General features: G+C 52.8%; 1 protein-coding gene across 3 annotated transcripts in view; it reads left to right on the forward strand.

The window, feature by feature from the left end:
* The window catches only part of ABCC3 (ATP binding cassette subfamily C member 3), a 55,860-nt gene that overhangs the window by 32,824 nt on the left and 5,486 nt on the right, over positions 1-17,550 (forward strand). For all 3 annotated transcript variants that reach the window (XM_063629882.1, XM_055258488.2, XM_063629883.1), the window contains 15 exons: positions 230-296; positions 516-642; positions 728-904; positions 4,341-4,508; positions 4,838-5,027; positions 6,577-6,691; positions 6,844-6,988; positions 7,096-7,303; positions 7,491-7,801; positions 8,955-9,154; positions 9,304-9,430; positions 11,010-11,111; positions 14,821-14,967; positions 15,167-15,325; positions 15,928-16,094. In XM_063629882.1, the coding sequence (XP_063485952.1) occupies positions 230-296; positions 516-642; positions 728-904; positions 4,341-4,508; positions 4,838-5,027; positions 6,577-6,691; positions 6,844-6,988; positions 7,096-7,303; positions 7,491-7,801; positions 8,955-9,154; positions 9,304-9,430; positions 11,010-11,111; positions 14,821-14,967; positions 15,167-15,325; positions 15,928-16,094 (2,410 nt within the window). The remainder of the gene's footprint in view (positions 1-229; positions 297-515; positions 643-727; positions 905-4,340; positions 4,509-4,837; positions 5,028-6,576; positions 6,692-6,843; positions 6,989-7,095; positions 7,304-7,490; positions 7,802-8,954; positions 9,155-9,303; positions 9,431-11,009; positions 11,112-14,820; positions 14,968-15,166; positions 15,326-15,927; positions 16,095-17,550) is intronic.

The raw sequence follows: 17,550 nt of genomic DNA on the forward strand, positions 1-17,550 counted from the left end.
CACATCTGCTTCGACTCTGACCTCCTTCTCCCTCTTCTGGGTTCTCTGCTCTCCTCTGCCCTCCCCCATAAGGCTCCCTACATCCCTTTCTTCCTCCCTTTTCCCAAGGATCCCCTCCCCATGGCCCAGGCTCCTGCCCTGTCCTCCTTTCCCCTGCCCCCCAGCCTCCCTGCCCGCTACCCTATCCCTTGGGCTCCCTCCCTGACCCTGCCCACCTTGGTCCTCTCAGGCTATGCCATCGCCATACACAGTGGCACCTTCACCTGGGCCCAGGACCTGCCCCCCACCCTGCACAGGTACCAGCTTCTCCCACTCCCTTCCCAGCTGCCCACGGTGGGCTGGAAGTTCAGATCAATAGCAGCACCCTGCAAAGCCTTTGACCAAGAATTCAGGAAGAGCTTCAGCTTACCAGGGTGGTGTCTGGAAGGGAGGAGGGCTGGGTTCTGCAGGTGGAGGGTTGGAGACCAAAACCCTGATCCCTGCCTCTAACTGGACTCCTGGGGTCCTTGTCCCAGCCTAGACATCCAGGTCCCGAAAGGGGCACTGGTGGCCGTGGTGGGGCCTGTGGGCTGTGGGAAGTCCTCCCTGGTATCTGCCCTGCTGGGAGAGATGGAGAAGCTAGAAGGCAAAGTGCACATGAAGGTGAGAGAGGCAGGGGCTCCTGGGCAGGGTGTGGGGCTCAGCCAGGCCTTGGGCAAGCCCCGAGGTAAATTTCTCCTGTGGCCAGGGCTCCGTGGCCTACGTGCCCCAGCAGGCATGGATCCAGAACTGCACTCTTCAGGAAAACGTGCTTTTCGGCCAAGCCCTGAACCCCAAGCGCTACCAGCAGACTCTGGAGGCCTGTGCCTTGCTAGCTGACCTGGAGATGCTGCCTGGTGGGGATCAGACAGAGATTGGAGAGAAGGTACACAGTCCTCTTCCATCCCTAACAGGCTAGCGCATAGAGCTGCCCACCTCAACCCAGCCCAGGTCCATATATTCATCCCTTCACTCACACACTGGTGTAACGTTATGCCCAACACTGTGCCAGGCACTGGGGAAACAGATCTATTAGCAGATCTGTTTAGTGAACAAGTAGGGGCTACGGAATATTCTAGGAGCTGGGCTGAAGGCCTGTGCAGGCTACAGGGAGGACACAGCAGGGAGCCTATATAAGGAAGAGCATCACTTTTTTTTTTTTCTTTCTGAGATAAGGCCTCACTCTGTTGCCCAGGATGGAGTGCCATGGTGACATCATGGGACGCTGCAGCTTGGAACTCCTGGGCTCTGGTGATCCTCTCGCCTCAGCCTCCTGAGTATCTGGGACCACAGGCACATGCTACCATGCCCAGCTAAAATTTAAATTTTTTTTAGAGACAGCGTCTTGCCGTGTCACCCAGGCTGGCTCAGGAGATCCTCCCACCCTGGCCTCCCAGAGTAGTGGGATTACAGGCATGAGCTGCTGCACCTGGCTGAGCATCACTTTTTTGTTGTTTTTTTTTTTTAGACAGAGCCTCGCTCTGTCACCCAGGCTGGAGTGCGGTGGCACGATCATGGCTCACTGCAACCTCCACCTCCCGGGTTCAAGCAATTCTCATGTCTCAGCCACCCGAGTAGCTGGGAATACAGGTGCACCACCACACTTGGCTAATTTTTGTGTTTTTAGTACAGACGGGGTTTTGCCACGTTGGCCCATCTGGTCTTGAACTCCTGGCTTCAAGTGATTCCCCCGCCTCAGCCTCTCAAAGTGCTGGGATTACAGGCGTGAGCACCGCGCCCAGCCTTAAGCATCACTTTTGAGCTCAATTTTAACAACTGAGGAGGAGGAGCCCATCATTTATCTGTTCATTCGTTTAGCATATATTTATTAAGCACCCACTCTATTCTGGGAAATAGTATACAGCAGTGAATACTAAAATACCAGGCTAATATCTCTACCTTCATATAGCTCACATTCTAGTGGCAGGAAGAGATAATAAGTAAGATAAATGAGTACAATATATAACGTGTTAGATAAATGCTTAGTGGAAAAAATAAAGCGGGGAAGGAATGCAGGAATGCCTGCAGAGTTGAATGGTTAAGGTAGCTTGGGAAATCCTCACTGAGAATCAGAGAACTCAACAAAGAGACTGAGTGAGCCTCGTCTGGAGCCAGGAAGCTCTGTCTGGGGCCATGGAACCCTGTGTGGGGTCTTGGAGTTCTCTGGCATGACTAGGGGTTGGGAAATGGAGGGAAAAGATCGAGAGAGGCAGAACCCTGATTACCTTGGTTAAGATTTTGGCCTTTACTCTAAAAAACATGGGACACTGGGGAAAATTTGGGGCTTTGCTTTTTAACGATTTTTAACTGTGGTAAAAACCACACATAACATAAAATATATCATGGTGGCTCCCAGCACTCTGGGAGGCTGAGGCGGGTATATCATTTGAGGTAAGGAGTTCAAGGCCAGCCTGGCTAACATGATAAAACCCCATCTCTACTAGAAATACAAAAAAATTAGCCGAGTGTGATGGCATGTGCCTGTAGTCCCAGCTACTCAGGAGGCTGAGGCAGGAGAATTGCATAAGCCCAGGAGGCGGAGGTTGCAATGAACTGAGACTGATTGTATCACTGCATTCCAGCCTGGGCGACAGAGCAAGACTCTGTCTCAAAAAAAAAAAAAAAAAAAAAAACTGAATCATTTTTTAGTGTACAGTTCAGCAGTGTTAAGTACATTTACATTGCTGTGCAACCAATCTCCAGAACCTTTTCATCTTGCAAAACTAAAACTGTGCCTATTAAGCAATTCCTCATTCCCCACTGCCCCAGCCCCAGTGACCATCATTCTATTTTCTGTTCCGAGGAATTTGACTACTTAGTATCTTAGTCCATTTTCTATTGCTTATGAGAATGCCTGAAACTAGGTAATTTATAAAGAAGAGAAATGTATTTTGTAGTTATGGAGGCTGAAGTGTCCACGGTCCAGGGGCTGCATCTGGAGAGGGCCTCCTTGTTGGCGGGGAGTCTGCAGCGTCCCAAGGCCACACAGGGCATCCCACGGCACGGGGACCGAGCATGCTAGCTCCGGTCTCCCTTCCTTCCTTTCTTTTTTTTTCTTTCCTTTTTTTTTTTTTTTTTGAGACAAGGCCTCACTCTGTTGCCCAGACTGTAGACTGGAGTGCAGTGGCGTGATCTTGGCTCACTGCAACCTCCGCCTCCCAGGTTCAAACGATTCTCCTGCCTCAGCCTCCCAAATAGCTGGGATTACAGGCGCACGCAACTACGGCCCAATTAATTTTTGTATTTTTAGTAGAGACGGGTTTCACCATATTGGCCATGCCGGTCTTGAACTCCTGACTTCAAATGATCCACCCACCTCGGCCTCCCAAATTGCTGGGATTACAGGCATGAGCCACCACGCGAGACCTCAGGTTTCTCTTCCTTTCTTATAAAGCCACCAGTCCCACTCCCCCAGTAACCCATTCACGCATCAACCTATTAATCCATAAATGGATCAACCATTCATGAGGGCTCTGTTTTCATGGCCTAATCACCTGGTGAACGCCTCCCCTCAATGCTGCCACACTGGGGGTTAAGTTTCAACATGAACTTTGGAAGGAACAAATATTTCAACCATATCACCTAGGTACCTCACGTAAGTGGAATCATCCAGCATTTGTCTTTTTGTGACAGGCTTATTTCACTTACCATAATGTCCTCAAGGCATATCCATGTTGTAGCATGTGTCAGAATTTCCCTCCTTGTAAGGCTGAATGATACTTCATTATATGTATATACACATTTGTGTGCCCATTCATCCGTAGATGGGTTGGGCAGGGCACCAAGCTGGGCAGGGTGGTGACCAATGGAGCACAATGGCCTCACCTGCCCCGGGAGGACTTACCCTTTACCTCTGTCCCTCACAGCATTGCAGGGACAGACTAGGCCCCATGTGAAATATAGATTCAGAAGTCTGCTGTTCTGGCCAGGCACAGTGGCTCACACCTGTAATCCCAGCACTGTACTTTGGGAGGCTGAGGTGGGCAGATCACTTGAGCTCAGGAGTTGGAGACTAGCCTGGGCAACATATGGAGATTCTGTCTCTATAAAAAATAAAACATTTTAGTCAGTAGCCAGGCATGGTGGTCCTGCAATCAATCCTAGCTACTCGGGAGGCTGAGGCATGAGAATTGCTCAAACCCAAGAGGCAGAGGTTGCAGTGAGCCAAGATCGCACCACTGCACTCCAGCCTGGGTGACAGAGTGAGACCCCAATTCAGAAAAAAAAAAAAAAAAAATCTGCCATCCCAAATAACAGTGGACAGGCCGTTGTCTCCCTGTGCCTGTCTGACCCCATTTTTCCCACCCCCCGCCTCCCTCCAGGGCATTAACCTGTCTGGGGGCCAGCGGCAGCGGGTCAGTCTGGCTCGAGCTGTTTACAGTGATGCCGATATTTTCTTGCTGGATGACCCACTATCCGCGGTGGACTCTCATGTGGCCAAGCACATCTTTGACCACGTCATCGGGCCAGAAGGTGTGCTGGCAGGCAAGGTGAGGCCTGCCGGAGGCTAAGGGGGCTGAGGTGAGATCGGAGGCCAAAGAGAGAGCTGATGAGAGGCTGAGGGGTTTGGATGAGACCCGGAGGTGTGGGGGGCGCAAGAAGTGGGCATGTGGGTTGGGCATCAGGAGAAACCTGTGGGGACAACTCCCCCACCCACGAGTTTCTGAGCAGGCTGTGGCGAGCACAGGGTGAGTCACCCACGTGCCTGTCCAAGCTCCCTGGCACATGGGCACACCTCATACTAACTCTGTGGCTCCGTGCCTGTGCCAGGGGTGTGCTCGAGGGTGGTAGGGGTGAGAGCCTGCTGCCTTCTCCCCAGACGCGAGTGCTGGTGACACACGGCATTAGCTTCCTGCCCCAGACAGACTTCATCATCGTGCTGGCTAATGGACAGGTGTCTGAGATGGGCCCCTACCCAGCCCTGCTGCAGCGCAACGGCTCCTTTGCCAACTTTCTCTGCAACTATGCCCCCGATGAGGACCAAGGGCACGTGGAGGACAGCTGGACTGGTATCTGCCATCCTGGGCCCTCTGATTCCCATGCCCTCCCAGCATCCCCCCCTGTCTGGGGTCTCTGAGTGTGTCTAGACTGGCCTAGTGTTGTGCCAGGCAGGTTCTGGGAAACTTGGGCCATCTGTGTGACGGTCACCAGAGGGAAAGTGAACTGGACATGGTCGGGCCCCACTGCCTCCTCCACCCTACTCCACCCTAACTGTGGGAACGCAGATCCTCAGCCCCGGTCTCAGAGCCTGTTTTCTTTCTTTCTTTTTTTTTTTCCTTTTGAGATGGAGTCTCGCTCTGTCACCGGGCTGGAGTGCAGTGGCGCAATCTCGGCTCACTGCAACCTCTGCCTCCCTGGTTCAAGTGATTCTCCTGCCTCAGGCTCCCGATTAGCTGGGACTACAGGCACGCACCACCACGCCTGGCTAATTTTTGTATTTTTAGTAGAGACAGGGTTTCACCATGTTGGCCAGGATGGTCTCCATGTCTTGACCTCGCGATCTGCCCGCTTTGGCCTCCCAAAGTGCTGGGATTACAGGTGTGAGCCACCATGCCAGATCTCAGAGCCTGTTTTCCATCTGTTGAAAGCATAGGAGGGCCCAGGCCCAGCTTGTGTGGCAAGGCTGCTTCATGGATAAATAGTTTGGCAAGTATGCAAGTGCTTGGCAAAGCAGCTTATTTATCAACCAAAATTTATTGGACAATCACTATATACAGGCACTGTTCCAGACACTAAGCTATAGCAGTGAGCAAACAAAAAAATTATAGTCCTCGTGGAGCTTGTTAAGTCTCTGGGCTCACAACATGCCCCCGGCTCCTTGTTGCCCAGACCCAGCTCCCCAGCCCCCAATTCTGGATTGGCTCACAGGCCTTTTCCTGGGCTTTCTTGCCTATGGCTATACGTACAGCCAACGTGCCTTGAGCATTTACCAAGTGCTGTGCCCCTGGCTCACACACTGGACACATTTTCTTTTCAGCCTACAGTCATGCAGATTTTTTTTTTTTTTTTTTTGAGACAGTTTCTCACTCTGTTGCCCAGGCTGGAGTGCAATGGTGCGATCTTGGCTCACTGCAACCTTTGCTTCCTGGGTTCAAGCGATTTCTCCTGCTTCAGCCTCCCGAGTAGCCGAGATTATAGGTGCCCCCCCACCACGCCCAGCTAATTTTTGTATTTTTAGTAGAGACGGGGTTTCACCATGTTGGCCAGGCTGGTCTCGATCTCCTGACCTCGTGAGCTGCCTGCCTCAGCCTCCCAGAGTGCTGGGATTACAGGCGTGAGCCACCGCGCCCGGCCAAGGATGTGGGTTTTAAGCTCAGCCAATCTAACTCCAGAGCCCAAGTCCCTAACCCTTGTATTTGAGTCCCTTTCTCCATAATTTGTGAAGAGAGTTTTTCTTGTTGCCTAACCCAAGTCTTTCTTGTTGCCCTTTCAATCCCCCTCATTTTATTTTCATGCTTGTCCATTGAGCCCCTTCCATTAGAGTGGGGAATGGGAGATACCAGGGGCTTGCAGGGAGAACTAGCTGAACCCTGTCTCCTTCCTCCCACCCCACTGCAGCGTTGGAAGGTGCAGAGGATGAGGAGGTACTGCTGATTGAAGACACACTCAGCAGCCACACGGATCTGACAGACAATGATCCGGTCACCTATGCGGTCCAGAAGCAGTTTATGAGGTGAGCTCCTGAGAGCTCCCAGCCCTCCCGGAGGCTGTATCGGGGTCCCCAAGCCCTGCCAGGTGGGGTGCAGATTTCTCCCTGACACTCCCAGCCTCTGTCCTGGGGGTGCTTGAGGCCGCCTCCCTGGGCCTGACCAGCTGCCTCCACAGACAGCTGAGTGCCCTGTCCTCGGATGGGGAGGGACAGGGTCAGCCTGTATCCCGGAGGCACCTGGGTCCATCAGAGAAGGTGCAGGTGACAGAGGCGAAGGCAGATGGGGCACTGACCCAGGAGGAGAAAGCAAAGATTGGCACCGTGAGTCGGTGGGGCAAGAGGGGCTGGAGGGGATGGACAGGCAGGCCCCAGCAGCCCCAGGGTTTATGGAGTCCCCTGTCCCTGACTGCCATGGCTGCTCCCTACAGGTGGAGCTAAGTGTGTTCTGGGATTATGCCAAGGCTGTGGGGCTCTGCACCACGCTGGCCATCTGTCTCCTGTATGTGGGTCAAAGTGCAGCTGCCATTGGAAGCAATGTGTGGCTCAGTGCCTGGACAAATGATGCCATGGCAGACAGTAGACAGAACAACACCTCCCTGAGGCTGGGCGTCTATGCCGCCTTAGGAATTCTGCAAGGTGAGCCTGTGGGGGTGTCCAGAAGGGGCTCCAATATCCCTTCTCCTCTGGGCTGCCAGGCCCCCCAAACCAAGCCCTTGCATCCAGGCCTCCCTAACCCACTCTGGTCAACCCGTGTCTCTGATTCTGCCCCTTTGTGCCCGCTCACTAGTCCAGGTGAGCCAGTGCCCTCTGCCTTCTCCAACAGGGCTCTTGGTGATGCTGTCAGCCATGGCCATGGCAGTGGGTGGCATCCAGGCTGCCCGTGTGTTGCACCAGGCACTGCTGCACAACAAGATACGCTCGCCACAGTCCTTCTTTGACACCACACCCTCAGGCCGCATCCTGAACCGCTTCTCCAAGGACATCTATGTCATTGATGAGCTTCTGGCCCCTGTCATCCTCATGCTGCTCAATTCCTTCTTCAACGCCATCTCCACTCTTGTGGTTGTCGTGGCCAGCACGCCGCTCTTCGCTGTGGCCATCCTGCCCCTGGCTGTGCTCTACACCTTAGTGCAGGTGTGGGGCGGGCGTGATTCCGGTGTGGGCGTGGTGCTGGTATGGGGCGGGGCATCCACATGGGCGGGGGCAGCAGGGGTGGGATGCTTCAGGCCACCAGCATTACAGGGTTCTGTTAGGGGCAGTCGTTGCTTAACATTTATGTTAGGGGAGCCATTACTTAACCTCTTTGAAACTCATTTGCCTCACCTGTAAAATAGAATGACTCATAGACCTTCCTCATGGAGTTGGTGAGAGAATAAAATGAAAGAGTTGTACATTGTCACTGGCACTGGGACTTTCCTGTTGGCTTTTTGTTTTTTTGAGATGGAGTCTCGAGTCTCGCTCTGTCGCTCGGGCTGGAGTGCAGCTGCATGATCTCAGCTCACTGCAACCTCCGCCTCCCAGGTTCAAGTAATTCTCCTGTTTCAGCCTCCCAAGTAGATGGGATTACAGGCACGTGCCACCACGCCCAGCTAATTTTTGTAGTTTTAGTAGAGATGGGGTTTCACTATGTTGGCCAGGCTGGTCTTGAACTCCTGACCTCAAGTGATCCACCCGCCTCGGCCTCCCAAAGTGCTGGGATTACAGGTGGGAACCACCATGCCCGGCCTTCCTGTTGGCTGTTTTTTGATAAAACATTGTCAACAGTTTGGGACACATTATCCTTTCCTTCCTTTTATACATATCTAAACATACATGTATGCATGTGTTTAACATAGATGAGTTGATAACCTTCAGATACAGCTAACTGTAAAAGGCCTTTGCAGACACTGAACTCCTGTTCTGTAATGAATTAGTCAGTTCCCGGGGATAGATGCTCAACACCTGGGTATAGCAACCATGATCTAGGCTGTGCTCTGTGCTGAGCTAGGGGAGAATCAGATAGACATCCTGTATAGTCCTGGATATCTTAGGCCACAGAGGAGAGGAAGGAAACTGGAGGCAGAGCCGTGTTGTTGTGGGGTTGAAGCAGAGATGATCAGAGGGAAGGAGTGAATGACACATCAAAGCCCCATCTTGGGTCCTTGGAGGTGGGGGAAGGCAGCGATGTCTCGTGGTGGGAGTGAGGCTGGCTGGGAGGGCTCATCTGAAAATGGATGAGTTCAGAGACAGGCAGGACTGAGTTGGGGGTTCCATGGCCCTGACCCCAAACTCCTTCTCCCTCCATCAGCGCTTCTATGCAGCCACATCACGGCAACTGAAGCGGCTGGAATCAGTCAGCCGCTCACCTATCTACTCCCACTTTTCGGAGACAGTGACTGGTGCCAGTGTCATCCGGGCCTACAACCGTAGCCGGGACTTTGAGGTCATCAGTGATACTAAGGTGGATGCCAACCAGAGAAGCTGCTACCCCTACATCATCTCCAACCGGTCAGAAGCCGCCTCCCTCGCTCCCTGCTCCTCCAGGAATTCCCAGCAGGCTCCCTGGTGTTCAGGGTCCTTGTCCCTCCTTTCCCCTAAGCAGAAAACGGGCCCCTCCCTGCCCCTGCCCCGTTTCCTCCTCATCTGATCCCCCACAGGTGGCTGAGCGTCGGAGTGGAGTTCGTGGGGAACTGCGTGGTGCTCTTTGCTGCACTATTTGCCGTCATTGGGAGGAGCAGCCTGAACCCGGGCCTGGTGGGCCTTTCTGTGTCCTACTCCTTGCAGGTATGAAGGGCCTGGACCCCAGGGCAGGGCCACCACTGGGACAGAAACCACACAGGTGTTCCAGGCATCTCCCAAGTGCCCCTCCCTGCTCAATATGGGCACCAGCCACAGGGTCTGTTCTCAAGGACTGTGAGAAAAAAAAAAAAAAGAAGAAAATCATTGAGTTGACAAGTTCATAACCACACACCATGGCTGGATGTTCCTACTTTCCTTCCCCAGGAAGCCCATGTTCTCACATCCAGAAAGAATTCTTTTGAATAGTCTCTGTCCTCAAACCCCACATCTCCCTCCTGCTCAGCCGTCGACCTTGCCTGACACCTCACAGTCCAGCTGGAGAGACCCCCATCAGCAGGGGATTGTGCTGCAGGCTGAAGAGGTCTTTGTGGCTGGAGAAACAAAATGTTTTAAAAGCCCAGAAGAGGGACTGGGTGCAGTGGCTCACACCTGTAATCCCAGCACTTTGGGAGGCCGAGGTGGGTGGATCACCTGAGGCCAGGAGTTCCAGACCAGCCTGGCCAACATGGTGAAACCCCATCTCTACTTAAATACAAAAATTAGCCAGCCATGGTGGCGGGCACCTGTAATCCCAGCTACTCGAGAGGCTGAGGCAGGAGAATAGCTTGAACCTAGGAGGCAGAGGTTGCAGTGAGCCAAGATTACACCACTGCACTCCAGCCTGGGTGACGGAGTGAGACTCCATCTCAAGAGAAAAAAAAAAAAAAAGTCCAGAGGAGTTGTCTTGCTTTGGGGTGTTGTAGAAATGATCTTGGAGCTTAGCCCCAAAGGACAAACAGAATTTCTCTTGTCTCTGGGCAAGTTGTAGGCTCACGTGACAGGTCAGGACAGCGTAGGGCTGGCCTACCGCTCACGTTCACATGCTTGCAGAGAAAGTACACAGACGAGGTGACTGAAGCCTGGGCTGCAGGTCAGGCAGGTGATCCTGATGCCAGCTCGTACTGTCAAAGAGTCACCTAAATGCAAACGGAATTTTTGTAAAACAGATCACGTTGTTAATGCCTCAGGCAGCTCAAACCTTGAACGCATTGGCAAACAAAAAGCAATCCAGAAAGGTCAATTTTCACAAACGTCAGTGTGCACACGAATCTACCTGTTAAAATGTGCATTTTGATTCAGTAGACCTAGGATGGGGCTCAGGACTCTGCATTTTGATCAAGACTCCTTGGTACGCAAAGTGTGGCCCATGGGCCAGTTGCATCAGCATCCTCTGGGAGCTTGTTAGAAATGAAGAATCTCGGGTCCCAAGTCCCACCTCAGACTACAGAATCCGGCGTTGCATTTTAACAAGATTCTCTGGGAAGTTTTATACATATTAAAGTTGGAGAAACAGAAACCAAGGCGAGGTGGTCCTTAGTTAAGTCTGCACTGTCGCTGCCCGAGGGAATCATTCATGATGACAGCCCCAGCTGGCATGCCTGTGGGCTTGATCCAGGCCCACCTGGGTCATCCATGGGCTAGGATCCCATTGATGGGCACATGATCCAGGAGTCTGAACTCCTCCCAAAGCCATTACTGTGGGGAGGGGAGATCACTGTACGTATAACCCAGTCCCTTTGGCCAGGTGACATTTGCTCTGAACTGGATGATACGAATGATGTCAGATTTGGAGTCTAACATCGTGGCTGTGGAGAGGGTCAAGGAGTACTCCAAGACAGAGACAGAGGTGGGTACTGGCATGAGCCCGGGACAGGGGGAATCTGAAGTAGCTGGGGAAGAAAGCTTGGTGCCCCTCCCTCCCTAAACATCAGGGCCAGCTGTGTATGGGGCTCTTCATTTATCCACTCACTCCTTACTGAGCATCAACCAACACTCTGTGCTAGGAGGTGTGGAGAGATCAGAGTTGAGCAAGATGGTGTTTGCCCTCAGGTGATTCTGATTTGGTGGGAGGGGTAAGACCTGTTGTAGGGCTTTGCAGTGGATGAACAGATCTCTGGAGTGGTGCACCTGGAGAGGGCAGATGAGGGAGATCCTTCAGCTGGGGTGACCAGGGGAGACGAGCTTCCATGAGAAGGATGGACAGGCTTTGATAGACTAAGTAAGATGGTGGGGTGGGCAGTGGGAAGGTGAGCATTCCAGCCAAAGAGACCAGCATGGGCAAAGGAGTGGAGGTGGGGCAGCATGCCCTTTGTTGGGGAAAAGGAGTTGTCCCCTACTGGGGGTTCCAGACTTTTCTCCACCGCCCCCTCTCACGGTCACACCTTAGACCTCTTCATGCCCAGAAGCTGCAGCATCAGTGTCAAGCATCCCATCTTTAGCCCACGCTCCTATCCCTGCTCGCTCTCATGCTCCAAGTCCCCCACTGTCACAGCAGTCTGCCTTCACCAGGACTACCAATCCCATGACCCCCCTTTGTGTCTCTGTCCATCAGCTTCTCTGCCTTCACCTCCCTCCCCGGCCAGCCTAGAGTCTATGCTCCACCAACACAAACGCTCTCACCTGCCTCGCCCTTCTCTCTCTTCTCTCTCAGTTGTACTCACCTCCAAAACCCACCCCATCTGAGCCCACCAATCTGCCTTCTTCATGCCTGCACTGAGCACTTAAAACCTTGCAGGAGGTGGGGCGCAGTGGCTCATGCCTGTAATCCCAGCACTTTGGGAGGCCAAGGTGGGTGGATCTCTTGAGGTCAGGAGTTCAAAACCAGCCTGGCCAACATGGTGAAGCCCCGCCTCTACTAAAAATACAAAAAATTAGCCGGGCATGATGGTGCACACCTGTATTCCCAGCTACTTGGGAGTCCAGGGCAGAAGAATCACTTGAACCCAGGCGGTGGAGGTTGCAGTGAGCCGAGATTGCGCCACTGCACCCCAACCTGGATGACAGAGTAAGACTCTGTCTAAAAAAAAAAAAAAGCTTGCAGGAGAAAAATCACTGAGTTGACAAGTTTATAACCACACACCACGGCTGCATGTTCCTGCTTTGCTTACCCAAGAAGCCCATGTTCTCACGTTCAGAAAGAATTCTGTTGAATAATCTCTGTCCTCAAACCCCACATCTCCCTCCTGCTCAGCCATCGACCTTGCCTGACACCTCCATGAAAAAGTAGGTTCTAAGACGTGAACTCCCTCAACCTTCCTGCCTCTCGGTCTTTAAACCTGCCTGTGTCTCCTTCACCGTTGTCTTCTTTTCACTTTTAGCACGAATCATCCCTTTCTGTTCCAAAGCCCAGCCCCTCCGTTTCTTCTCATGGCCGCTTGAGGACCTGGCTTCCTCAGTCCCGCCCTCCATCTCCCGTCATTCTTGCTCCCTCTGTTGGACGCTTCCCATCCACATGCAAAAATATTCCATCACATCTTCCATTCCAGACACACACGCAAACCCTCCCCCCTGCACTCCACTGCCCCATTTCTCTGCTCTCCTCTGTCGTGAAGCATGGTTTAAAGTATGGTCTCTACAAGCTCCGTCTGCTTCCTCATCAGCGTTGATCTCATCTGCCTCCTGCAGTCCTCTTTCTGGCCCTCGATCCACGGAGACAGCTCACCAGTGACCTTCCTGGTTCCAAATCCAGGGGACGCTTTTCTGTTCTCATCTAATTGAACCTCTTAGCAACGTCCCAATAAAATGAACTCTCCCTTCTTCTTGGAGTCCTCATGGATTCTGTGGCCTGCATTGCACCCGCCAGTCCACCTGCCTGACCCCAGCCTGGCTTCCCCAGGCATCACCCTCCGGCCCCTCACCCCTCACTGTCTGGGAGCTTCCAGTTCCCCTGCTTCATATGTAGCAGCCCAGTTCCTGCATGGATACCCATGCTCCCGTCTCTGTGTCCTATAAATGTCTGCCCTCAACCCCACGGCCCGTTCTCTTCTCTGACGCCTCCTCGAGAGACCAATCTGTGCCTGCTGCTCTGCTTTTTCACCTCTCGCCACGTGGTTTCTCCTGCCTCGAAGCAGGGCTGGCTCCACGGGAACAGTCGCAGCGTCCCCACTCCCGGAAGAACTGCCCGTTTAGAGTAATGCTGTGCTGTCAGCGCCTTGACATTCTCCATCATTCTTCAACAAGAAGCCTCAGGTTTTCATTTTGCGCTGGGCCTCCCAAATTATGTAGCCAATCGTATCTCAAAGCCACCATCATCTTACGCCCTGCCAGTCTATTCTGCTTGTAGCAGCCAAGAGATTTAAAAAAAAAAAAAATCAAATCACGTCATTCCTCTGTGTACAGCCCTCTAATGGCTTTGCATCTTAATCAGAGTTAAAAAAAAAAAAATAGTCCTTAAAATGGCCTGCAAGGCCCTACATGATGGGGCCACCACTACCTCAGCCTCTTACCTCTTGCCTTTGCCACTGTGCTCCAGAACACACCTAGAGCCATTTACGCCTGCTGTTCCCTCTGCCCGGCATGCCCTCCCTGCAGATATCCACTTGGCTTGTTCCCTCACCTATTTTGGGTCTTTACTAAAGTCTTTTCCTCCTCCAGGAAGCCTTCCCTGACCACCCACCCTGTATAAAGCAGCAACACTAAGCACTCATCACTAGCACTCATGGCCCCTAGCACTCATCACTTCTTACATTGTAAGATTTGCTTATCTGTTGATTATATGCCTCCCTCTACTAGAATGTAAATCTCACGAGGGTGAGGACTGTTTCAATGGGGTACCATTGTGTCCCCACTGCCTGGCACTGGGCTGCCACCCAGTAACAATGAATGGGTAAAGGTAATGAGAGGAGGAGTTAGGGCAGGCAGGGAGGGCACTTCAAGGAATATAAGGTGTGGCACAGTGGCTCACACCTGTGTTCCCAGGACTTTGGGACTCCTCCTAGGCAGGAGGATCCCTGGAGGCTAGGAGTTCGAGACCAGCCTGTCTGAAGACATAGTCTCTTCAGAGATTTTCTTTAAAAAAATTAGCCAGGTGTGGTGACACAGGCCTGTAGTCCTAGCTACTCAGGAGGCTGAGGCAAGAGGATGGCTTGAGCCCAGGAATTCAAGGTTGCAGTGAGCTATGATCGCACCACTGCACTGCAGCCTGAGTGACAGAACAAGAACTTGTCACAGAACAAAACAAGTTAGCCAGGCATGGTGGCATGTGCCTGTTGTAGTCCCAGCTACTAGGGAAGCTGAGGGAGGAGAATCGCTGGAACCCAGGAGTTCAAGGCTGCAATGAGCCATGATTGAGACCCTGTCTCAAAAAAAAAAAAAACACGGGCAAGCAGGGAAACTGGGAGGGGAAGGACAGGGGAGTGTTGGAGTAGATCTGTGGAGAATAAAGTCAGAGGGATAAAGGAGTCATTGAACACAAGGCTGAGCCACAGGGGTGCCAAGGACCCTCCCGGGGACCACAGTTGGGGAGGATGGAGGGGCCTTGGGGGAGAAAGACTGAAAGGTGAAAGAGAGCTGCACCGGGCAGGAGCTGATGTGACCCCATCTGCCCCTCCTGCCAGGCGCCCTGGGTGGTGGAAGGCAGCCGCCCCCCCGAAGGTTGGCCCCCATGCGGGGAGGTGGAGTTCCGGAATTATTCCGTGCGCTACCGGCCGGGCCTAGACCTGGTGCTGAGAGACCTGAGTCTGCGTGTGCACGGCGGCGAGAAGGTACGCGTGGGGTAGGCAGGCCTGCGTGTGTGTTCATGCCTGCAGACATGGGACATGGCCACAGCCCTTGTGGGGAGCTTGGGTCTTTTGAGAGAGCAAGTGCTCCAGCCAGATGTTTGTTCGGCCTCCAGGGGAGTCCTGGAGACGCGCCTTTGACCTCTCAGCTTCCCCCTGAGAGCCCCTTCCCTTCCCCGTCCAGGTGGGGATTGTGGGCCGCACTGGGGCTGGCAAGTCTTCCATGACCCTTTGCCTGTTCCGCATCCTGGAGGCGGCAAAGGGTGAAATCCGCATTGACGGCCTCAACGTGGCAGACATCGGCCTCCATGACCTGCGCTCTCAGCTGACCATCATCCCACAGGTAGGAGCCTGGCGTGGGCTGGCCACACTCACCAACGGCCCTGGAGGCAGGCCCTACCTTGTTCTGTAGCTTCGGGATGGAGACTGGGACCCCGGTCTCAGAGGCTTGGGCAGGAGGGGAGGGACAGACAGCAGGAAGCAGAGCCATCGGCGAGCCACCCGTCACGGATCTGGAAAGCTCAGACTTACCCTGCCCAGTCAGGCCCTGTCCTTTGACCTCCTGGGCCAGCACATGGGGAAGGACCCCTCCAAGAACCCCTTTCCCCGAGACATTCTGTCCTGGTCTTTTTGTGCAGCTCTAATTGCATTTCACTTTTTCTGTCTCCTCCGGGGTATTTTTTTGTTTCTGCCGAGTGGACACTTTGGAGTCAGATTAGTGGCTCTGGTTCCTGCTTCAACAGAGGGCTTCGTGATTGGCAAAGCTGAGGTTTATCACTCCCCTACAGGCAATTTTCTATCTCTTTGGCCATTGTTTCCTCTGGGGAGCTGGAAACAGAGTGGGAATGCCGCCACCTTAATCCCTCTCTTCTTCCCTGGACCTGGGGCCCGTGGCTCCTTATAGGGCCTAAGCTGCCTCCCTCTGAGGCCACGTTGTATCCCCAGGACCCCATCCTGTTCTCGGGGACCCTGCGCATGAATCTGGACCCCTTCGGCAGCTACTCAGAGGAGGACATTTGGTGGGCCTTGGAGCTGTCCCACCTGCACACGTTCGTGAGCTCCCAGCCGGCAGGCCTGGACTTCCAGTGCTCAGAGGGCGGGGAGAATCTCAGGTAAACACTGGGAGTGCAGAGGTCAGGAACTGCAACCCTCCCTGGGGAACCCTGGCGGGTGCTGGGAAACCTGACACCAATGACACAGAGATGAGGCCAGCCAGGATGTGCACAGGGCCGTCCTTTTGTATTGAGCATATTCTGTGTGCCAGGCACGGTGTACTGCCCCGCCGACTCCTCACACAAGCCCCAGCAGTGGTCCATGATCCCACTTCACCGGTCAGGGAACTGAGGCTCAGAGATGGTAAAGGGCTCGACCTAAGTTGCACAGCTGGGAGAAGGCAGGTCTGGGATTTGAACCAGCTCTGGGAGATTCCAAAACCCTTTGAGGAAGCCCTCTCCCCTCCAGAGCTTTCTTACAGCCCCAGATTTTATGTCCTCAGCCACTGGGCTATGCATCGGAGGGGCCAGTAGTCACCTCTTACTGAGTCTAAAGGTTGGAGATACCTATACCTGTGCTAGCTGTGTGATTTGGGGCGAGTTGCTTAACCTCTCTGTGCCTACTTTTCTTTCACTCTAAAAGGCAGATAATAACAGTCCATACCTCTTCGCATTATGCTGCCCAATAAAAAACAAAGCAAGCCATGCATATGAAGCTAATGTTTTTTTCTCATAGCCACATTTTTTAAAAAGGAAAAACAAGTGAAATAAACTGTAATACTATATTTTATTTAGCCCAATATATCTAAAATATTATTTCAACACATCATTGATATAAAAGTATTAGAAATATTTTGTGTTTTTTTCGTACAAGTTTGAAATCCAGTGTATATTTCACATTTACAGAATGTCTCAATTTGGACTAGTCACATTTCAAGTGCTAACAGCCACATGGGGCCAGTGGCTATCACCTGGACAGAGCAGTGTTAGGGTCAGTGTGATGACAGGAAAAGCGCTTCGCTTGGATATGCTCCTGTGAAATGTCAGCTTTTCGCCTCCTCCCTTCCCTCCCTCTCCTCCTCCTCCTCCTCCTCCTCCCTATTTTCATTTTTATATTCAGTCCGTACTCATGCATCCTCCCAGACCTCAAAAACTAAAATAAGGCCAGGCGCAGTGGCTCACACCTGTAATCCCAGCACTTTAGGAGGCCAAGGCGGGTGGATCACTTGAGGGCAGGAGTTCAAGGCCAGCCTGGCCAACATGGTGAAACCCTGTCTCTACTAAACACACAAAAATTAGCCAGGCGTGATGGTGGGCGCCTGTAATCCCAGCTATTCGAGAAGCCGAGGCAGGAGAATTGCTTGAACCCTGCAGGCGGAGGTTGCAGTGAGCCAAGACCTCACCACTGCACTCTAGCCTGGACGACCGAGTGAGACTTCGTCTCAAGAAAAAAAACTTTACATTTGCCCAGCACTTAACAATATTCAAAGCACTCTGGCCTCCACTTTCTCCTTTAATCTTTACTGTGGTCCTGTGGGCCAGAGACGAGCCTCCACAGTTTGAAATGATTGCCCCG

Source organism: Symphalangus syndactylus, chromosome 20 (assembly GCF_028878055.3).
Source record: "Symphalangus syndactylus isolate Jambi chromosome 20, NHGRI_mSymSyn1-v2.1_pri, whole genome shotgun sequence".
NCBI classification, from domain to species: Eukaryota; Metazoa; Chordata; class Mammalia; order Primates; family Hylobatidae; genus Symphalangus; species Symphalangus syndactylus.